The following is a 23,420-nucleotide window of genomic DNA, read 5'->3' as shown; positions in this document are numbered from 1 at the left end:
AAGACCGAGGAGAGTTTTAAGATAAGCGCAATACAAATGGAAACGGACAAGTCAGTTTGGTTTGAAATCCAGATCTTTTGTGGGAATGTGACGGTATTAATGTATTTACTAACACCCACAATAATAATAATCATATAAAGTAACAGAGAGTAAATCAAACGTGTTTTTTTTCCTACAGTATATAGCATACAGGTAAAAATGAGGATTATTAATAAAAATATAAGTTTCTTAAAACAATAAAAGCATTTTCTGGGAATTGTAAAACTGCAGGTTATAAAAAATAACTTTCTTAGTCAACTTTACAACAAAATTCTCTGTTAATCCATACAACACCCCACATACAAAAGATGGTAAAAATGTAGAATTTATTCAGTTATTTGCAGTCAGTTCATAAACATCAGACTAATACAGCGGATCACTGAAAATTATTTGAAAGAAAAAAAAAAGATCTGTATTAAAAAAAACAAAGTAATTTTTAATCAGTATTGGACATGTACTCTTATTAAAAGTTTACAAAAAAGGTCCATATTGTTTCCAAGAGAACACGTACATCTCAGTTAACTGGAAAATGAGTTCTAGGCTTGTTTGTAAGATTAAAAGTAGCTTTTTAGAAATAACCTTTAAGCAGGTATTAAAAATACTTTTCATTAAACCTACATTTCTGTATTAGACTTTTTTTATTGGTCCGATGTAATATCCTAATGGTAAATCTCATGTTTTTGTTACCTGTAAGCAGAAAATCATCATAATTAAAAAAATAAATAAATACATGTTTCACTCACTGAATTGAGCTACTGAAATAAATGCATTTTTCAATAATATTCAAATATATTAAGATGCACCTGTAGGTGTAAGGTTGCAGCTTTAAAGCATTGCAACATAATGTGTTGTACAATCCATTAGCTCATTCACGCTTTGTAATTTTCACATGTATCATAAAAGGTAAACTTTATATTACTTAAATTTGCTAAACCTCTATTGTGGCAACAGTGCGGCTCTTTTAAAGCTTTGACGTAGGGCGTGCGGAGGGATTACTGGAGGAGTAGTGGGAGATGAGTCTGTCAGCCTCTCTCCACCCAGTGAGAAGCGCTCCATGGACGGTGGAAAAATAGCAGAGATGAGTGGCCTCTCCAGCGAACAACACCTGCAGGGGCTTGGAAGATGTTAAAAAGTTAGAATTAAGAGTCAATAATGCAATCATACAGTCAGTTAAAACACAGCCACTTTAAACGTTCTACCTGAGGACATAATACAAAATCAATTGGTCAAAAAAGGTACATACAGCAACCTCAGCTGAACAAGCACACAGACATATAATTGACATATTACACTACATTATACCTTTATTAACAAAAGAAAAATGAATTAAGATAATTGCTGCCTGCATATGAATGTGTCAGTCTCAGATTGTTCTTGAGATTCTTTATTCTGTCTTCTGTGAACCATTGCTTCATTTGATAAACATTAGTTGTATGCAACTTAAACTGTGCTGAGATTTGACCTCAGCACAATTTTAGTCTAGATAATGGGAAGGCCAAACAACCTCTTTTTTCCAACTTCTTCTTCTTAGAAGTAACTTAGAGACCAGAGCATTTTGTACTAATACAGGGTTCCTACCCATTTGTGACGATACAACATACTTTTCCAGAGTCAAGTTCTCAGTTATGTGTTGCCAATTGTTAAACTACAGAATAAATCAAAATCTTCACAACGTATTTATAGGACATATTCCTACATTGGTGAGGCTTTTATTAGTGAACCTGCAAAAAAGCACAAACTAGGATGGATGAATGGATGCTTCCAGTTTTTAGGAATACTGAATATATAAAACCTCAAATCAAATTACTTTTCACATGAATGTATGTCAGATGGTGTTTACGTCTGTTTACGTCTTTAATCTAAATGCACATACTCGTGCTTTCGATTCATTCAGCGGCAGAGGCTCCATCATGTTCTTCAAGTCCTGCTCTGAGCAGCCCGTTGCCAGGTGGCTGTAAGATCCGTTTGTCCAGGGGTCATGGAACCATTGGGAGCGCAGGATTCTCCGTGGAGTGATGGAAGGATTCCCTGAAGAAAAACATAAATCCAAACAAACTGAAGGAACTTGATAACTGAAATTGTAAATAGTGATAAGAGGCTAAGAGTGGTTTTGCAGGAACTAGCATGTTTGTAAGTTTGCATGGGAAACGTTTTTTTTCCCCCACCACCAATAGCAAGAATAAAGAAAGACTATGTATCGTCACTAATAGAAACTCAAATATAATGATGTAAAAAAAAAAACAACAGTTTAAACTGAGGTCCCTCTTAGTGTTCTTAAAGTTTAAAAACTCACCTGTGAATCTGCGGATAAGTTGTGTGACGGCATGCATGACTTCCTGCTCAGACAGTGTCTCCATATGCTCAGACTCATGCCCTGCGATCCAGCCACAGACAAGATGACCATACCTGAAGAACAGAACAAGAAAACACATCTATTACAACAGATAAAACTCAAAATAAGTTTGACATTATCAGTGTGAGATTTGTATATGAAGACCTTTCAGTGGGTTGGACCACAGTGAAGCCAAACAGCTTCTTTATCCAGGATCTCTGCACATCTGGGACCTGATCCACCAATGCATCCTGGTCCCAAAGCAGAAGATAAAACAAACATTGAACACAAAGTTATGAGAAGTTTTTATTGAGATGTAATCCCTCTAAAAAATAAAATGTCTGCAGGACAACAGTTGCAGCTGATGGTCTCACCTCATCCTCCCACACCAGCTGAATGACATCACAGTCAGCATCCCACCACGGTGCGTCAAACTCCACAAATATTTTGTTGTTGGTCCCAAAACCGAGCTTCTGGATGGAGTGCAGCTTGTGAAGAGGGAGAGGAGGTTGGAACAGGCTTGAATGGTGTCTTTTCAGGTATCCTAACCAAACGGCAGATTAAGGCATTATATAGCAGAAAATCGAATGAACTGCTTAAAACAGTTTTTCATGTCCAGGTAGGATTGAAAAATTAATCTGCGTAGGACTGCAAAAAGTGGAATAATAAATGTTTATAGGACAATTATAATTGATAGAAATATGACGTGAGTTTGTTTTTGACTGTAATTACCTAAAGGCACCGTTACGATAACATGATCCGCGACAATCCTTTCCCCATCCTCACACTCCACCGTTACTGAGTTTTGTTCCTCCTTGGTGTTGCTCCAGTGGACACACCGCACAGGTCGATTGTAGCTCACTAAACCATCAGGGAGCTCTGACATCAAGTTTGTAATAAGACCTTCATAGCCACTACAAAGACAGGAAAGAAAAAAAAATAATACTAATAAATTAGAATACATGAACTGTGTCCTGAATCAATGAGTTTCTGGTTCATAAGCCATTAAATTGTATAATTACTGAACTGACATTTTTCCTCGATGCTGAAAGCTCTACAGTGCTGGCCAACATTAGTGGCACATCCAGCAAAGATGGAAAAAATCTTACCTTTAATCCCATCTTTAATGTGAGGACATTTATTGGGTAAAAGAAAAAACTCAAGTTAAGAAATAACAGTTTTTAACAAACTCACAGATGCCACAATTACTTGTAACCATAAAAACCCTGTTGTTACCCTTTAAACCCTTTTGGATGAGTGTTGTGAATTATCTTCCTCTCATTTCCTGTCTGAATAAAGCCAAGGTGGTGTATGTGTACCACAATATTTGGTTGATATGCTTCTCATTCCAAAGATTCGATTAGAAGTGTTTTAGCACCATCTAGTGATCAGAGTGTGAACTACAAATTGTTCATGAAAGCGGAAGTACGAGTTTTGCAGACCATTTGGATCTGTAAACTTTGTAAATAGTCTGTCATGATTATTTAAATAATCTGCATATTGAGATTTAAAAATCTGGTTTATTTCACAAGTGCCTAGTGTTGCTAATTAGTGTCATACCTAAATTAACAATAATTGTAGGTGCAATTCATCAAGTTAAATCTCTATTAATTTAGTTATTTTAGTTATTTTGTTCTCATCAGTAGCAAAAACCCAATATAATACTATTTTCTTCTGCATATCTGAATACAAATTCAGGCATAAAGGGGTTAAAATAGATGTAACCTTTAAAAATTGGATAAGGGTTTCTAGGAATTTGTAATTAGAAATACAATGCTTTCTGTTACCATGGTTATAAACGGGTCATGACACAGAGGGCTAGATCTGCACAATGTTAGGAAAACACGACAACAAGATATTGTTGAATGTGGCCACGATGATGACCATTATGATCACCATCACATTTTTTCCTTCCTCACAGTTTCCCCAACACTCTCCTACCGCTTTATGATCTAAGTGGCTAAAATCTGGATTAGCATGCGAGATAAAGGGCAGTAAATATCCTTAAAACTGCCCAAATCTATTAATGCAGAGCTTTATTGGATGTCACCCAAAATATTATCACTTAAACATTGCATTCCGAGCAGTCTTTTGTAATTGTGATGTTGCACACATTGACATTATAATGATGATGCTTTTCAGCCAACACTCAGGTGGGTTTGGTTTAAAAATAAAAAAGATCAATATGTTGAGAATCACCTCATGTCTACTGTTAGGTGCAGGATCTGTGGTGCTGTGGGCCAGAATCTCTCCCAAAGACCCTGGGAGCCTTGTAAGAGTGCATGGCAGAATAGACTCTTTAAAATAGCAGGAGATTTTAGCTAAACAAACTGGTTGACTCTACCTGTTAACTGAAAATGCATCATTGGGTATTTTGGCAATGATAGTGATTCAAAACATGGGCAGCTCAACACAGAAATTATTCACTACTCAAAAAAAGAAACTTTCTTCTATGGTCATCTAAGTCCCCAGATCTAAATCCTGAATACAGGTACTGGAAATAAAATATGGATATTCCATTAATTTCATTAAGACTATCATAATGCAAGAAAAAATTATAGTTTTTTTATATACACTGCTCAAAAAAAATAAAGGGAACACTCAAATAACACATCCTAGATCTGAATGAATGAAATATTCTCTTTGAATACTTTGTTCTGTACAAAGTTGAATGTGCTGACAACAAAATTACACAAAAATCATCAATGGAAATCAAATTTATTAACCAATGGAGGCCTGGATTTGGAGTCACACCCAAATTAAAGTGGAAAAACACACTACAGGTTGATCCAACTTTGATGTAATGTCCTGAAAACAAGTCAAAATGAGGCTCAGTATTGTGTGTGGCCTCCACGTGCCTGTATGACCTCCCTACAAAGCCTGGGCATGCTCCTGATGAGACGGCGGATGATTTCCTGAGGGATCTCTTCGCAGACCTGGACTAAAGCATCCGCCAACTCCTGGACAGTCTGTGGTGCATCGTGACGTTGGTGGATGGAGCGAGACATGATGTCCCAGATGTGCTCAATCAGATTCAGGTCTGGGGAACGGGCGGGCCAGTCCATAGCTTCAATGTCTTCATCTTGCAGGAACTGCTGACACACTCCAGCCACATGAGGTCTAGCATTGTCCTGCATTAGGAGGAACCCAGGGCCAACCGCACCAGCATATGGTCTCACAAGGGGTCTGAGAACCTCATCTCGGTACCTAATGGCAGTCAGGCTACCTCTGGCGAGAACATGGAGGCCCTCCAAAGAAATGCCCCCCTACACCATTACTGACCCACTGCCAAACCGGTCATGCTGAAGGATGTTGCAGGCAGCAGATCGCTCTCCACGGTGTCTCCAGACTCTGTCACGTCTGTCACATGTGCTCAGAGTGAACCTGCTTTCATCTGTGAAGAGCTCAGGGCGCCAGTGGTGAATTTGCCAATCCTGGTGTTCTCTGGCAAATGCCAAGCGTCCTGCACGGTGTTGGGCTGTGAGCACAAACCCCATTTGTGGACGTCGGGGCCTCATACCATCCTCATGGAGTCGGTTTCTAACAGTTTGTGCAGACACATGCACATTTGTGGCCTGCTGGAGGTCATTTTGCAGGGCTCTGGCAGTGCTCCTCCTGTTCCTCCTTCCACAAAGGCGGAGGTAGCGGTCCTGCTGCTGGGTTGTTGCCCTCCTACAGTCTCCTCCACGTCTCCTGGTGTACTGGCCTGTCTCCTGGTAGCGCCTCCAGGCTCTGGACACTACGCTGATAGACACAGCAAACCTTCTTGCCACAGCTTACATTGATGTGCCATCCTGGATGAGCTGCACTACCTGAGTCACTTGTGTGGGTTGTAGAGTCCGTCTCATGCTACCACGAGTGTGAAAGCACCACCAACATTCAAAAGTGACCAAAACATCAGCCAGAAAGCATAGGTCCCCACCTGCAGAACCACTCCTTTATCGAGTGTGTTTTGATAATCGCCAAAGATTTCCCCCTGTTGTCTATTACATTTGAACATCATGTGAAATTGATTGTCGATCAGTGTTGCTTCCTAAGTGGACAGTTTGATTTCACAGAAGTTTGATTTACTTGGAGTTATATTGTGTTGTTTAAGAGTTCCCTTTATTTTTTGAGCAGTGTATTTACCAGGTGTGCCAACAAATGTGGCCAGCACTGTATGTGAGGTTGCTGCACCACTAATACACAGTCAAAGTACGTACCCTGGAAAGGTACAGTCCAATCCCGGCAGGATCTTGTATTGCCCAAAGGCCCCTAGACCCATCTCATCCAGGCTGTGTGTCCCGTTAATACAGCACTCTCTCTTAAACATGCTACTGATCATGCACAGTCGCAGTGATCTGGTGGCCGAGTCGATATCTTTCCATTTCTCTGCAACTCGTTGTCTCACCTCCAAACAGATAGCAACAAAATAAGAAGTCATTTCAGCAGCAAGAACATCTTGATGGTTGGAAACTAATCTCAGATAATTTTACCGTTAGGGGAACGACTAAAATTATTTTTCAGTTAAGGAAAGAAACAAACCTCTGAGCGTATGAAATCTCCCACACTGACACAGGGCTCTCCTTTTTGATTTTGAAACTCTGAACTTTCACTCAGCAGCTCAGCAAACAACTCGTGAGCTGGATAGACGTCCTTGACATCAAGCTTCCTACCTGCACACATCACAGAAAGCAAAGAAACATAATTTTTTCCAGTGTATCATACTTTGCATAAGTGCCAGAGTATGTAAATCAATGATCTGTTTTTTTACATGCAGTAATGAAAAACACATATTTGATTTAAAGACGTCTAGTTTGTTTCATCTTTCAAATGGTCATAACAGAGTACATAAGTGAGCGATATGAGACTCAAATGGTTGACTACCTGAACTGGTGAAGATGTTGGGAACCCAGAGGGAATGTCCTCCAGTGTCCAATGCCTGGTTCTCTGGGGTCAGGGCCTCTGGGTCTAGGAGCCCATACTGGCGGGCAAAACGAAACACTGGGTTCTCCTCAGAGGGTCCATGGATCCAGTTTGCTCCAATCTCAATGACTTTATCACCTACAGAGGACACACTTAAAATCAATACAAAACTGGAGTGCTTTTCTATTTTCCCAGAAACTTTGCTGAGTTATACCAGTTAAGGTTTTCTTAAAATTACATCACATTACAATCTAATGAAATATGAGAATTTATACTGTTACTTGCTTTGAGCATATTTCTGTCTCTCACCTTTTAATTGTAATTATTTTCCATAACACACCTCAGCTGCATTTGCCTCTTCACCCAGATTTTAATCATGATCTTTTTTATTAGTTGTGTACTCTTTAGATTTCTAACATGTTTGCAAAGCTGTTACATGAAGTACTTCAGGATATACTATAGTTTTACAAGGTATAAGTTTTACAAGGTATAAGTTTTACAAGGTATATGTATAAGATAAGAACTCCTGATTTCCTTCCATGAAGTCTTGGAATGATATAGATAAGGCTTTATTGTTCCAGAATAAAGACAACCTTTGAAATCTTTTTCAATGCCAAGCAGGCCAATGTATATGCAAAGGTCATGTCTTGTCAAACCTAGACAAAATCTTAACATTTTACAGATAAACGGTGTGGAACATGAGAAAAAAGAAAAGCCAAGAAACACTTGCAGATGGTAGCCTTGGTCTCCTTCAGATCTGACTCAAACATGTGCATTCAAATCCAAAGAACATTTACATACACATGTCTCCATATAACTAATACACCAAGACGCACAAACCATCAGTCCTGTTTTCTGTTGCTTGGCACGAATCGAGGAGACCACAGTGCAGGGACTTTCTATAAGTCACAGCTCACAAAAGGAATCTTCTCAAACTACTAGAGTGAGGGTATACTTTTTTTTTTTTTAACATGACAGTTACTCAAAACGAGATTCAGCTCACAAAGCCACTAATACACTTTTCAAACTGGTTACAGTCACTTTTCATTTATACACTTCCCTCCACACCTGTTGACATGTGTGAAACATGGGACAAATATGTGAAAAACACTTCCTGCCCACTATTAAGTACAGTGGAGGACCTGTGATGCTTTGTGCCTGTTTCTTCTCCAAAGGCCCTGGGAACCCTCTTAGAGTGCAAGGCATCATCAATTCTTTAAATTACTGACATTTTAAGTAAAAACGTGGTGGCCTTGGCAGACAACAGGAAATGTATCATTATATCATTCAGTAGGATATTGATCCCACTGACATAATTAAAAATGGCTTATATGTTGTAATCATAAAAGAACAATGTACTGAAAGTTATGTAATAATATTAAAATTATGTAATATTTATTCTAATCTGTTTAAGCGCTCCTCAGTAAATTAAAATATCATAGAAAATATGATTAATGCAATAAGTGACACTTTTTTTAGATTCATTATACTATACACAGTACAGACCAAAGTCTGGACACACCTTCTCATTCAAAGTTTTCTTTATTTTCATGACTATGAATATTGTAGCTTCACACTGAAGGCATCAAAACTATGAATTAACACATGTGGAATTATATACTGAACAAAAAAGTGTGAAACAACTGAAAATATGTCTTATATTCTAGGTTCTTCAAAGTAGCCACCTTTTGCTTTGATTACTGCTCCGCACACTCTTGGCATTCTGTTGATGAGCTTCTAGAGGTAGTCACCTGAAATGGTTTTCACTTCACAGGTGTGCCCTGTCAGGTTTAATAAGTGGGATTTCAAGCCTTATAAATGGGTTTGGGACCATCAGTTGTGTCGTGCAGGAGGTGGATACAGTACACAGTTGATAGTCCTACTGAATAGACTGTTAGAATTTGTATTATGGCAAGAAAAAAGCAGCTAAGTAAAGAAAAACGAGTGGCCATCATTACTTTAAGAAATGAAGGTCAGTCAGTCCGAACAATTGGGAAAACTTTGAAAGTGTCCCCAAGTGCAGTCGCAAAAACCATCAAGCGCTACAAAGAAACTGGCTCACATGAGGACCGCCCCAGGAAAGGAAGACCAAGAGTCACCTCTGCTGCGGACGATAAGTTCATCCGAGTCACCAGCCTCAGAAATCACAGGTTAACAGCAGCTCAGATTAGAGAACAGGTCAATGCCACACAGAGTTCTAGCAGCAGACACATCTCTAGAACAATTGTTAAGAGGAGACTGTGTGAATCAGGCCTTCATGGTAAAATAGCTGCTAGGAAACCACTGCTGAGGACAGGCAACAAGCAGAAGAGACTTGTTTGGGCTAAAGAACACAAGGAATGGACATTAGACCAGTAGAAATCTGTGCTTTCGTCTGAGGGCACACCTGTGAAGTGAAAACCATTTCAGGTGACTACTTCTTGAAGCTCATCAACAGAATGCCAAGAGTGTGCGGAGCAGTAATCAAAGCAAAAGGTGAAGAACCTAGAATATAAGACATATTTTCAGTTATTTCACACTTTTTTGTTCAGTATATGATTCCACGTGTGTTAATTCATAGTTTTGATGCCTTCAGTGTGAAGCTACAATATTCATAGTCATGAAAAAAAAAGAAAACTCTTTGAATGAGAAGGTGTGTCCAAACGTTTGGTCTGTACTGTATATATAAGTTTTCATTATCTGTATGGCGTAAATATCATAACAAACAGTAATAAACGTTTGAAATACACCATTCTGTGTAATATGAACCTATATATGTTTCATTTTGAATTAACTAAATAAAAAAATAAAAAATCGATGCACTGCCATTTCTTGACATGCACCTGTACTGCAGCTTGCGTGGACTTTATTCATTAATAAGGTGACTGTTGCTGAAGGACATCGCGAGATTTTAATTTAAAAAGACATGAACCTAAGCGGCGTATTTAAAACTCGGAGTCTATTTTTACCGTGACTCCAACCTGATGCTTTAACTTCAACTAACATGTGTAAGATACCTCCAGCTGTCAGCCATTATCACTGAAGTCATTAAAAAAAAAACCAACCTGCCTTGTTAGGACATTTAAATTCTCCTACTGACCTAAAAATAATCTATTGAATCAGATAATGTATCTTAGTCAGAATGAGTTTGGTCAGTTGTAAAGTTGTTCCTGAGTCTGTCGGACTCACCAAGTCTGCCTGTTTTAATTCGTCCTCCGCTTCTTCCAGTCGCTTCAAGAATCCGGACATTAGTGAACCCAGATTCAACGAGCCTCTGAGCCGCTGCTATCCCCGCTATCCCACAGCCTACAACAACAATGTTTACGTTCCCATTTCCAGCCATTGCCTCGGCACACTTCCTCGGAACAACGTTCTACTTCCGCTTACCAGACGGGCGACGGAAATAGCCTCTTGTTAAGACTGTCAAAATAAAAGCTTTCGCACTCCAATTTTTATTTTAAAATTAATTTCATAAATTCAATTGACACATCGTATTGTTTGTTGTGACTTTATTTTTTTTAAATCACAGGTATGTATGCTTTTACAATAACATCCATATAGCGCTTAGTCTTTAAAGATCTGACAAAAATTGTATTTTCACGGCATTACCTAAACTGTTCAATAGCCTTATTGGGCTTATCAACCTGCACATTTATTTAGCTTAATGATTCTAAAGCATCAGACTAATAACGAACCTAATTCTGACCAATCTCCATTTTTACAGAACATTAGATATAGACATTAAGACCAAATTTGAGTACTCATTATAGCCACAACCATACAAGTCCATATCTATTGTTGCCCCTTGAAGAAACCTTGAATGGTGTCAGGTCTTTCTTTGAAGTCCAGTCTTGATGTTGACGAACTTGGACATAGAAAACTTCTTTACAGCTACGTTTTTCATCACTCACCTCTGAAACATTGTCCCATTTCCCTGTACTCTTTCCATTTTGTTCTCTGGAAATGCATTAATTTTCAGAGAAAATGGATGCAGAAACTAAAAAATAAATGCCATCATCTGTTGTTTTAAAACCTTCCCACATACAGAGACACACAAAGACAACTACTGGAATTCATTTTTATAATTATTACCTCTTTCTAGACAATGCCACTTTTACAGCTCTTTAGTGTAGGAGATGAAAAATTGATTAAAAAAATAACAGAAATCAACTAAGACTGACAGACATTTCTTCAGGGATCCTGCTTCCCATTACCTTGCTACTCATTCCCATCCACAAACTTGTTTCCAAATAACATTAAAGAATTTAAGTTGAACCATTGACCCAGTTGCATCCAGTCCCTGTCAGATTAATTACAGAGTGTTTGCTACTTGCTGCATATTTCCAGGTTAATTAACTGCCTGTTGCTGAACTTTGCCCCGGCTGATCCTCTTTATGTGCCTACAGTAAATACTGTAGGTATTTACTGACGACTTATGACAGCATACTTTTATGACAATATGTTTCCATCTCTGTCACTTGATTAAAAGGACATGAAATATCCTTTTATACTAAGGGGTTTTCAATCTTTAACTTTTCTGGTCTAAATGAAGAGGACTGGTCTAAGAGTAGTGAGCGATGAGTCTGTCAGCTTCCCTCTGTCCAGAGAGGAGTGCTCCATGGAGGCTGGAGTAGTAGAAGGGATGAGTCGCTTCTCCGGCAAACAACACCTGCAGGGGCTGAAACAAACCCATAGACATCCATAAATAACAGCAGTTTAACATACAATCTTTGTCCTGGCATGCAGTTTCTAGCCAAATATTAGTGTGTATTTAAATAGAAATTGTTCATCTGTGAACCTGTTTCTTTCCTCTCTTAGGCAATGGCTCCATCATGTTTTTAAAATCTTGTGCTGAACAACCGATTGCTGGGTGGCAGTAGGATCCTAACGTCCAGGGATCATGAAACCACCGGGTACACACGATTGTCTTTGGTGTGATGGTATGGTCTCCTAAACACAGACAATTATGCTAAAAACAGTCCACTAACACAACAAAACATAGATTTATACATTTAAGACTTTACAGTCCACCAAGGAAAACATGGCTGATTTATGTGTTACACCAACAGTGCCTATTGATCCTTATTGAACTTTTCACATTGTGTCATATTGAAACCAGAGATCTTAATGTATATTATTGGAATCTTATTAAATAGAAAAACACACAGTGAGTCATAACAGTAAAGTGGAGGAGAAGCACAGCTACATGTTTTTAGCTTTATGTTTTTTGAGTATGGCAATCTGAAAAGTGTGGCTAAAGGTTTCCATTTAACTGATAACAAGAGGTAGTCCTGGAAAACACATTAATATCCTCATTCCCCTCTGGGTAAAACGTTTGCAGAACCGTCTTTCAAATCAACTATAGTGGAAAATGTTTCTCTCTACCTGTTTTGCGCATCTAGAGACTGAAATTTATACCCGTTCTCTGCAAAATAGTTCACACTCAGTACATTCATTTTCAAGTTTAGCTGCAGATTCTCACTTTGATTTAAGTCTAGGTACAGTACAGACCAAAAGTTTGGACACACCTTCTCATTCAAAGACTTTTCTTTATTTTCATGACTATGAATATTGTAGCTTCACACGGAAGGCATCAAAACTATGAATTAACACATTCGGAATTATATATTGAACAAAAATTGTGAAACAACTGAAAATATGTCTTATATTCTAGGTTCTTCAAAGTAGCCACCTTTTGCTTTGATTACTGCTCCGCACACTCTTGGCATTCTGTTGATGAGCTTCAAGAGGTAGTCACCTGAAATGGTTTTCCAACAGTCTTGAAGGAGTTCCCAGAGATGCTTAGCACTTGTTGGCCCTTTTGTCTTCACTCTGTGGTCCAGCTCACCCCAAACCATCTTGATTGGGTTCAGGTCCAGTGACTGTGGAGGCCAGGTCATCTGGCGCAGCACCCCATCACTCTCCTTCTTGGTCAAATAGCCCTTACACAGCCAGGAGGTGTGTTTGGGGTCATTGTCCTGTTGAAAAATAAATGATGGTCCAACTAAACGCAAACCGGATGGAATAGCATGCCGCTGCAAGATGCTGTGGTAGCCATGCTGGTCCAGTATGCCTTCAATTTTGAATAAATCCCCAACAGTGTCACCAGCAAAGCACCACCACACCATCACACCTCCTCCTCCATGCTTCATGGTGGGAACCAGGCATGTAGAGTCCATCCGTTCACCTCTTCTGCGCCGCACAAAGACACATTGGTTGGAACCAAAGATCTCAAACTTGGACTCATCAGACCAAAGCACAGATTTCCACTGGTCTAATGTCCATTCCTTGTGTTCTTTAGCCCAAACAAGTCTCTTCTGCTTGTTGCCTGTCCTCAGCAGTGGTTTCCTAGCAGCTATTTTACCATGAAGTCCTGATTCACACAGTCTCCTCCTAACAGTTGTTCTAGAGATGTGTCTGCTGCTAGAACTCTGTGTGGCATTGACCTGTTCTCTAATCTGAGCTGCTGTTAACCTGCGATTTCTGAGGATGGTGACTCGGATGAACTTATCGTCCGCAGCAGAGGTGACTCTTGGTCTTCCTTTCTTGGGGCGGTCCTCTTGTGAGCCAGTTTCTTTGTAGCGCTTGATGGTTTTTGCGACTGCACTTGGGGACACTTTCAAAGTTTTCCCAATTGTTCGGACTGACTGACCTTCATTTCTTAAAGTAATGATGGCCACTCGTTTTTCTTTACTTTGGTGCTTTTTTCTTGCCATAATACAAATTCTAACAGTCTATTCAGTAGGACTATCAGCTGTGTACTCTGTCCACCTCCTGCACAACACAACTGATGGTCCCAACCCCATTTATAAGGCTTGAAATCTCACTTATTAAACCAGGGCACACCTGTGAAGTGAAAACCATTTCAGGTGACTACCTCTTGAAGCTCATCAACAGAATGCCAAAAGTGTGTGGAGCAGTAATCAAAGCAAAAGGAGGCTACTTTGAAGAACCTAGAATATAAGACATATTTTCAGTTGTTTCACACGTTTTTGTTCAGTATATAATTCCACATGTGTTAATTCATAGTTTTGATGCCTTCAGTGTGAAGCTACAATATTCATAGTCATGAAAATAAAGAAAACTCTTTAAATGAGAAGGTGTGTCCAAACGTTTGGTGTGTACTGTATTTCTAATGCATGAAAAAGCTTTAATCTAAACCTCTCCACTGCAGCTCTGGTTGTGTCTTTAGGGTTGCCCTACTGGAAGGTGAACTTTAACCCCAGTCTCAAGATTGTTGCAGCCTCTAACAGGTTTACTTCCTGTATTGCCCCATAAATAGCTCAGTTCCTACTATGAAAACAATAACACAGCATCCGTTTTTATTTTTCTCTGATTAGATGGAAGGATCACCTGTGAATGTATGTATGAGCTCTGTGATACAGCGCCTGACTTCCTCCTCAGGAAGTGTTTCCATGTGCTCCGCCTCATGTCCAGATATCCAACCGCAGAGAACATGGTTGCCCCTGTAGGGTTCATAGTCAACATAAGGCTGGTTATGTTACTGCTTTGCATCCGGACTAATTAACGTTTAATAAAATCTTTCAGAGAAAAGTACTGTCTCTTTCAGGTGACATCTCTGACCTTTCAGAGGGTGTCACCACAGTGAACGATGAGATCTTCCTGATCCAGTTTTTGCTTATATCTGACACATGGTCAGAAATATCTTCCTGAAGACAAAAATATATATATGCATACATATTTGTTATAAAATGGAATGTTATCAACAGAACTGACTCAAGTCCTGGTTTGGGTTCATATGTGCATGTGAGAACAATCTTGGCAACAGCATTTTATGCTCAAGAAATAGTCAAGATTTGTGCTCCAAATAATTATAGAAAAATCTCCATCTTTGTGCAAAGCAGTTTTACAAACCTCATCATCCCAAACTAAATAGATGATCTCACAGTCAGCATCCCACCAGGGGGATTCAAACTCAACAAGGATTTTGTCACATGTTCCAAATCCTATTTTCTGAATGGACTGCAGCTTTTGATCGGGAAGAGCAGGTGAGAACAGTGTGGAGTGGTGCTTCTTCAGGTATCCTGCAGGAAAACAAAATAAAGTTAATGCTTTCATAAGCTTTGATTTGATCCAACAAGTTTTTTGGTTATATGGAAAAAATGTCTGGTTAATACAGGTCAAAAAGTCTTAAATGAGGTTGACTCTGGTAAACACACTTTCCATATTTGCAATGGGTAATAATAATAACAACATGTAGCATCATATTTTTACTTAGCTGGATTTGTAACAAGCACTTAAAAATGTTCTTGCAGATAAAGCCTCTAAACCGCCAAGTCATTGTTCTCCAGAAATCACAACCATGTAGTGAAATAACAGTAATATGTATGAGAACAAGCCCACCTAGAGACACAGTGACAATGACATGATCAGCAGAGATCCTCTGCCCATCCTCGCACTCCACGGTCACAGCATTCACTCCACTCTCACTGTTGCTCCAGTGAATGCAGCGCACAGGCCGACTGTAGGATACCAAGTCAGCGGGGAGCTCTGACATCAAGCTGCTGATTAGGCTCTCAGTCCCACTGCAAGATGAGAGCAAGGATGCAATAAGTCAGGCTTCTTCACAAGTAGAGAAAAATGACACATAAAAACTATACTTTAGCAGTAAGTATACAGAGATTGCACTGAGCTTGTGTAACTGTCACGGATCACACATGTTGTAATTACTACCTTAGAAATGTCTTTGTGACCGATCTTTATATAGTGCATCTTTTGAGATTAATTAGAATCTGATCATAAACAAAATGTATGAAGTTAAAATTGTTAGACCGAAAGACAAGCAGTACATCCTGCTATGTATGCTGAGGGGCAATTGCTGATACGTCGGTGCGTAAAGCAATCAGGGTTTAGATGGACAAGTTTTCTCAAACTGACATAATATGATCAATTGAATTTGACTCTTGTATTATAATTGTGATCAAACTAAACAATATGTATAAGAATTTTTCTACAGGATTTGCTTGTATTGGTATGTATTAGACTGACTTTGTCATATGTTTACTATGAATTGGACGGACATGTTTTTCTCGTAAAGGGCTTTGAGATGACCTTTGTTGGGAATTGGCTCCAAGAATTCTGTACTGAACTGAATTTTGTAGATGAGACAGAGCAAGAAGTGACAAAAACTTTATCAGGAGGGAAACCTCATGAGCTGCATGAGATTAAGCGAACTTTAACTCTTTCCTTTAATGTAAAAAGTATAATGAGTGAATTAATTGATGATTTCCAGGACATGCTGCTTGAATCAAGACGTATCTTACGATTGTCAGAGAAACTAGAGTGAGAAACATGGCTGATACATAATCATGTCTATAAAAACCCAAGATAAGATAAAAAAATTATTTTCCAAAGCTTTAAAATTTACAGATTAGGATAGAAAGGAATGTTTTCCCAATGAGAGTAAGTTCCTGCAAGTCTTAGGCCAGGGTTCAAAACAGGAAAAAGATGGGTGGTCAGTCTATGCCTCAAGCAGAGGAATCAAAGTATCTTGGTTTCTTCTTCCGGAGTGATAGTAAGATGGAGGAGGGGACAGAGAGATGAATTTTGGTTTTGTCTGCACTAATGCAGGCATTGTTTTATTTTGTAGCATCACAGGGATCATACAAATTTCTTAGTTAGATTAAATCATGATTTGTTTTTAATGTTATTTATCTTTAACTACTACTTTTCAGTTAAACGTCCTGGATTAGCAATGACTGCAAAGCAAATCCAAAGACGGTCCCTCCCTCGCTCTGGTGACAGCATTTACTGGTTTCACATATATGCATGTGCACAGGGAGTGCAAACCTTGGGAATGTGCAGTCCACTCCTTTTATACTCTGGTACATAGAAAATCCAACTAGATCTAACTCATCCATTGAGTGAGTGGCACTTGAATAGCATTCCTCCTTCAGCAGGGTATTGATGGCGCCCAGCAGCAGCTGCCGGGTACTCTTATCTTTATTTTTCCACTTCTTTGATGTTCGCCTCAGTGCCTGCGTGAAGGACACACACACAAATAAATCTAAAGACCTCTGTTTGCCTGCTTTGGAAAACAAACATCTTTTTTATCTGAATGAAAATGTACCTCAGATTTTATGAAATCTCCAACACTTGGCAAGGATCCATGTTTGTGACTCTTGGATTGTGGAGTACTATCCAAAAGCTTATAAAACAGCTCCAGCGCAGGCTCCACGGTTCCAGGACTCACCTTCTGACCTGAGATCCATAAAATTCATCAAAATAATAGTTTTCCCCAGAGGCCTAAAAGATTTTGTATGATTTGGACTGGGAATGTGATGTGTTTTCAGATCCTCTCACCTGAACTGGTGAACCAGTTGGGAACCTGAGGAGGACCTTCATCAACATCCACAGCTTGATTCTCTGGAGTGAGGGCTTTAGGGTCCAGGAGATCATAGTCACGGGCCAGACAAAACACTGGGTTCTTTTCAGAAGGACCGTGGATAAAAGCTGCACCAATTTCTATAACAGCATTACCTGTGAAGGAAAACAAAAATGTGTATGGATTATATTTAAACTGATAAATTACGGCACAACATAGGAAGTTTGTTTGTTCAAAAAACCAAAAGCTGTCAATATAGCCAAAAACCTTAGGCCATACACAATCTTAGACATCAGATAGCAGTTACTTTGTGACATTAAATTGTTATTGTCAAATTTGTATTTGTGTTCACTTATTTTTTTTTATTTTTTCCCTTTTTTGTTATTACCAACATCCAAGACATAAGACATAAAGACAAAAACGACACACTATAAACTAAACACAACAATGCAACATGTCAACACTTCATTAGCACAAGGTGGAGTTTAAATTTATGCAGAGTAGCATACGCCTACTATGTTTATAAATAACTAATTGAAGAAAGAAAGAAAACAAAAGAAAATTCTTAAAAAAAATTTAAATATACAAAATAAAAAATTATACAAATATTTATATTATACATAATGTATTGGCCATGTTGGATGAAAATGAAGATTCATACAATCATAACAAAAATTATACCAATAACGACAAAAATAATAATAAATTTGCAGCAAAGACACAGACCATTCAATAAAAATAATCCTCGAATAAAGCAATTAAAATAAAATATTAATGATAATATTAAATTATATTTTAATCCAAATGATCAAACCAATAAAAGATTAGTGGCATTGATAACACATATGCAAAAAAGGATTAAAAAAAAATTAAAACTAAACAATGATTGAAAATATTGTTTTCACTGTATGGCAAACTCTGATTACTTTTACGTTTTAACTTCTACTTAATATTTTTTTTTTTTTTTAACCAAAACACATGAAACAAGCAATAAATATGGGATCACATTTTATATTTGAATTTTTTAAAGATGGAACACAAAATTTGCAATTAGGCTTTTTTATTGGTTATTAAATGTACAAAATTTAAGACCTTAGAAAAACAGGCGTGACTTAAATCTTCCCCGATCCTTCCTAGTACTGTCATGAATGTAAAACTGAACAAGATCTTTCCAGATCTCTAAACTAATGCCTCATTAGATCTGTCTGGATTGTCGCCTATAAATCAACTCAAGGTCTTGTATTTGGCTGCTCACCAAGTCTGCTTGATTTAATTCGTCCTCCGCTTCTTCCAGTCGCTTCTAGAATCCGGACATTAGTGAACCCAGATTCAATGAGCCTCTGAGCCGCTGCTATCCCCGCTATCCCACAGCCTATTATCACTATTTTTGCGTCCATATTTTCAGCCATAGCTGCTTCTGTGCGTCAGATTAACTGCTGTAAAGAGTTTTCTCCTTTTCTTCACTTTGCGCCCTTCCGTGTCGCTGTTCTGAAAGACCCAGAGTTTAAGTTCTCAGCTTTATGAGCTACAGTCTACGTTTCCTGGAAATGGATCCAGAGGTGAAGAAATAAAGAACACACCTGAGCCGCACCTGTTCTTTATATATCTCAGCAGAGGATGAACTGGTTGTTAAAATGACTTTTGTCCACAAAGGCCTTTGTTTTCAATAGAAAGCACTCTGAATGCATGCTTATTGGTACGAATCTGAAGTTGGATTCCGATTGCAGCTTCCGCTTCGGGAAACAGTTAAAGGGCCATTCGACCTCATTTTCAGTACCATGAACATCATTAATCTGCTCCAACTCTAAAACTACAGTACTTAGACCCTTTTAATCTGGACTAGATTGATTTGAACTAATAGCAGAATTTCATAAACCCTAGTTTGGGACTTGTGAAAGTTTAAGGTGCAGGTGGGGAGTTAGACTGGGGCAACTGTCAAACGGTAAAGCAGGTGTCCTAAGGCGAGCTCAGGGAGGACAGAAACCTGTGGACCAAAAGAAAGATTTGTGAAATATTTATTATGAAGCTGTGTATATTCCACTCTGTTTGAAATAGGTAAAAATCCTCAAACCCATTAATTCCTTGCTTGCTCTAAATGTGACGAACACAAAGAGCAGAATTTATAGAACACTCAAAACCAGCTAAAACCTGACATTTTTGAGCAAACACCCATGACTATTTAGTAGGTTTGAATTATCAGATTATAAAGGTACTTTTTATCTGCACGATAGGTTAATGTCTTGAAACAGTCTATTTAGATAAAGAGTTTTGATTGATTACTTTTCAAGAATCAATTGACATTTTACTGTTTTTCTTCTTGTGCGGTAAAACGTTTGTCTGATTTGTTCTTTCAAATTAAATTGGGAAATTATAACTTAAAATCAGACAGACATGTTTACACCATGTTACATTACCATACAGGATTAATATTCTACTCCTCCAATCATTTTACTCATACTCACTATTCCTAACTGGTTCAGACTGGACAAGCTTGCACTTAGATGTCTGCTGGAAGTTCATGTAGCTAAGGTAAGTTAGACTTCTGTTTACATGTACCTTTGAGCCTTACGGTGTTTAGGGCTGATAACTTTGTAAAATGGTTTGATATAATTACAGAATTTTTAAATTTGATCAGGCTATCCAATTGCCTTGCGTCTTTTAAGATTAGATTAACATTTGTGTCACTGTCTAATTATTTTTAATTGAAGCCTATTAAATGGCTAGTGGATTTATGAAAATCTATATGCAAAGCAGCTTGTAGTCATTTTGACAAAACAATTCAACACTGTATTAAGATGCCTTCATATCGTCTAATGTATTTAGTGAACAGGTTTGAAGGGTGAGGAGGTTGTTGCTGTTGCACCATTTAATCCACCAAGCAAGCTAGTGACAAGGCCTGGAGGGGAGTTTTGAAAGAGTAATCTGGCCTCAGTGAGCAAATTCAGTCTATGTGACCAGCTGGCCACACAAACAACTGCAGAGACAAAGAGAAAAGTTTAACCAACAAATTATTCATTTTATTGCTAATAAATAAAAAATAAAACATGCAAATGGACGTCTTCTTGCTCACAGAGCAGAAGAAGAGACATCTGTGACTCATATTTTGTTTAGTCCTCCAAATCATTAGCAAGGTCTTGCACTTAACAGTTCCTTTGGTCCCACGATGGTCTTTTCTTAACGTCATGTCTGGGGATATTTTCTTTTTCTTTCAGAATTTACAAGTGTAATGGCAAACCTTAGGGTATTTAATTTGTTATGTAATTCAGGCATCAATAACTGCTTTGAAAAAAGGTCAGAAAGCTAACCAGGGCTGAGTCAGTGGAACACATTGAGTGTGGCTAGATGGAGGACAGGTAAGAGAATAAGAGAGACTGGAGAAAGAGGAGCATCAAAAACAATCATGTCAAGAAAGAACAATAACAATTTCTGAAAAAAAAATCATAGCTAAATGCCTTTTTGCAATGAGAGAGAGGAGATTCTGATGCAGCTGGAGGAGACATGAAAATCTTTGAAATTCAAGAAAATCTGTTGAAGAAAACTGCATTAATAATAAAATATGGTAGTTTGATGTTGAGCATTTCTTATTATTTTTAAGTAGGTCCTATTTTATTGAGACATCTAATCCACCAACAAGCACACACCTCCTTTGGCCTATTTTGAGTTTTCTTTCAGTTATGCTTATTAAGCTATTAGTGTAAAACAATCTAATCCAGCTTTGAAGAGTCTAAATACTGTAGTTTTTGAGCTGGACCAGTTCTAATGTAGTCCAGATGCAAAAAAGCACTAATCTAGCCCTTTATGGAACTTTCACAAATCAAAAAAGGTTTCATAAATCCCAAACTAGGTTTCTGCTATTACTGTAGAACTATCTAGTCCAGGTTGGAAGTGTCTTAATAAAGGACTTTTGGAGCTGGACCAGTTCTCAGGTGGTCCAGATGCCAAAAAGCACAAATATGGCCATTTATTAAACTTTCACCAATCAAATAAAGGTTTCACATACCCCAAACTATGTTTATAAAATTCTGCTATTAGTGTAGAACAATCTAGTCCAGGTTTCAAGTGTCTATGTTTAATACTTTTGGAACTGGACTACTTCTAAGATGGTCCAAATGCAAAAAAAAAACCAAACACTAACATGGTCCTTTATGGAACTATCACAAGTCAAATAAAAGTTTCACAAATACCAAACTGGGTTTGAAAGATTCTGCTATTAGTGTAGAACAATCGAGTCCAGGTTTGAAATGTCTAAGTACTGTAATTTTTGAGTTGGAACAGATTAAAGATGATCAAGGTAACAAAAAATGAGGTGGAATTGCCGTTTAGCTGTTTCCTGAATTGGAAGCTACAATCTGAATCCAACGTCTGCTTCATCGTACAGGTCTGGTTTGCAGACATGACAGCACATGATTACAAGTTCCTAAATCCCCAAAATCCTGGAGGTTGTGAAAAACCACTACGCCTCAATAGAGCCCAGAATTACTGGTTTTTATTTTTCTAAGATTGCCAGCAAATCCATGTATGGTTCGTTTTTTGTTTCCGTTTCAAAATAATATGAGAAAAAATTAATAATCAGGCGTTTTTTTTTTTTTTAAAGTGAATTAGAAATTAAATTGGAAAAACAATTCCCAAAACAAAAAAGATTGTTTTTCAAATTTTAATTGTTGAAAGAAAGACACGTTTTAAATTTTGTTTATTCACCATTTAGGACCTTTTGATGGAGCCAGATACTGGCAATAGCTGCACTCAAACCTTGCATTGATTACAGAACTAGTGTGAAATGATGTTCCCCTGAAATAATCTGTTCCCCTGGTCAAACAGGACCAATGTTACACCATAGGCACTACATGTATGTCACCATATAAAGTTTCCACAGAGTTCTTTAGGTTGAGGTATGAGTCCTGTGAGGTTAGGGTTAGTGGTAGCAGACTGGTGAAGATAATCTGCTGATGTGAGGCAAGCAAACAGCCCATGTGAAGCAACAACGCCTCTGGATTCACAAATAGAAGGGGGGCAGATTACTTCAGAGGAGCAGAATTTTTCACAACATGCCTTATAATGAACCAACAGACACACCGCTCAATTGCAATTCAAGAAATTCAATGTACTTATTTAAAGCAGTCAGCCGATTGTTTTGATTTTTCCACTTAGTCTCCCATCCTGAGTAAGCATCCTTAGTTTATTCAGCATCTTCAACAGAATATGAAGCCTGTGAAATCAATACCAGCTCATCCAATATTCATTCATGGACAGCTGTCCCTTCTGAGATCTATCAGTTTTCAATAATATAAAGTGTTCAATACTCAAATTGCATAATAGACCGACAGCAGTATACATTATAGACCTGAGGTATAAAATGATTTGGTTTGTTTGTAGGTCTTCAGCACAAATAATCCGAACCTACTCATCTGACATTAAAACAAACTGCTGTTTCTAAATAAAAAACTACCTGATTAATTTATGTAGCTGTATTTTAACTAACAGTTTTTATTTCTAACCCTTGAAACAGGTTTTTCATTTTTACATGCTGTTGGATTTTAGAAAACGTGTCCACAACAAAATTCTCTCCCCAGAAGCATAAGTAAGGCTCCATGACACAATTATGTCTGACTAATATATTTCAGATTAATATATTAAGATATTTCCACATAATGTTCTTTCTTCATCTTGCCATTTATTTTGTAAAGTGCACCAGTCTCTCCTGCAGCTAAACACCCAAGCTACTTGATGCCTTTACCCCTCATATTGCACAGTTTGGCTGCTCTTTCATCAGTTTCACCAGTGTTGGTTCTGAGGTTGATACATAATTCACAACACAACATG

At 38.1% G+C, this 23,420-nt stretch overlaps 2 protein-coding genes across 3 annotated transcripts; both read right to left on the bottom strand.

Annotated features, from left to right (window-relative positions):
• Positions 1 to 346: 346 nt before the first annotated feature.
• Positions 347 to 10,646, bottom strand: LOC124859080 (peroxisomal N(1)-acetyl-spermine/spermidine oxidase-like). Of its 2 annotated transcripts, none has more exons than XM_047351578.1 (10): positions 10,445 to 10,646; positions 7,238 to 7,414; positions 6,896 to 7,026; positions 6,574 to 6,761; positions 3,104 to 3,285; positions 2,746 to 2,915; positions 2,537 to 2,622; positions 2,333 to 2,445; positions 1,913 to 2,067; positions 347 to 1,153 (listed from the first exon to the last, which is right to left on the bottom strand). In XM_047351578.1, exons 1-10 carry the CDS (start codon positions 10,596 to 10,598, stop codon positions 1,001 to 1,003), a joined length of 1,509 nt encoding a protein of 502 aa, XP_047207534.1. In that variant the 5' UTR covers positions 10,599 to 10,646; the 3' UTR covers positions 347 to 1,000. The 2 variants fall into 2 exon arrangements, with proteins under 2 accessions (XP_047207534.1, XP_047207535.1); XM_047351579.1 differs by having other exon boundaries at positions 7,244 to 7,414.
• Positions 10,647 to 10,747: 101 nt separating this feature from the next.
• On the bottom strand, positions 10,748 to 19,260 carry LOC124859081 (peroxisomal N(1)-acetyl-spermine/spermidine oxidase-like). Its single transcript, XM_047351581.1, has 10 exons — positions 18,856 to 19,260; positions 17,579 to 17,755; positions 17,346 to 17,476; positions 17,066 to 17,253; positions 15,620 to 15,801; positions 15,131 to 15,300; positions 14,840 to 14,925; positions 14,609 to 14,721; positions 12,054 to 12,205; positions 10,748 to 11,933 (listed from the first exon to the last, which is right to left on the bottom strand). The coding sequence occupies exons 1-10, from the start codon at positions 19,007 to 19,009 to the stop codon at positions 11,817 to 11,819; spliced, it is 1,470 nt and encodes a 489-aa protein (XP_047207537.1). The 5' UTR covers positions 19,010 to 19,260; the 3' UTR covers positions 10,748 to 11,816.
• Between the last annotated feature and the right edge of the window lie 4,160 nt (positions 19,261 to 23,420).

Source organism: Girardinichthys multiradiatus, chromosome 22 (assembly GCF_021462225.1).
Source record: "Girardinichthys multiradiatus isolate DD_20200921_A chromosome 22, DD_fGirMul_XY1, whole genome shotgun sequence".
Classification (NCBI taxonomy): Eukaryota; Metazoa; Chordata; class Actinopteri; order Cyprinodontiformes; family Goodeidae; genus Girardinichthys; species Girardinichthys multiradiatus.
Note: the sequence above shows the minus strand (reverse complement) of the source record. Positions and strands in the feature narration are given on the sequence as shown.

Coding starts and splice junctions, on each gene's coding strand:
- LOC124859080 (XM_047351578.1), bottom strand. CDS start 10,598: ATGGCTGGAAATGGGAACGTAAACATTGTTGTTGTAGGCTGTGGGATA. Junction 7,027..7,237: donor CAACATCTTCACCAGTTCAG/GTAGTCAACCAT, acceptor TGATGTGTGCAG/GTAGGAAGCTTGATGTCAAG. Junction 6,762..6,895: donor GAGATTTCATACGCTCAGAG/GTTTGTTTCTTT, acceptor ATCTGTTTGGAG/GTGAGACAACGAGTTGCAGA.
- LOC124859081 (XM_047351581.1), bottom strand. CDS start 19,009: ATGGCTGAAAATATGGACGCAAAAATAGTGATAATAGGCTGTGGGATA. Junction 14,722..14,839: donor GTGGTGACACCCTCTGAAAG/GTCAGAGATGTC, acceptor TGAACCCTACAG/GGGCAACCATGTTCTCTGCG. Junction 12,206..14,608: donor GCTCATACATACATTCACAG/GTGATCCTTCCA, acceptor GTCTGTGTTTAG/GAGACCATACCATCACACCA.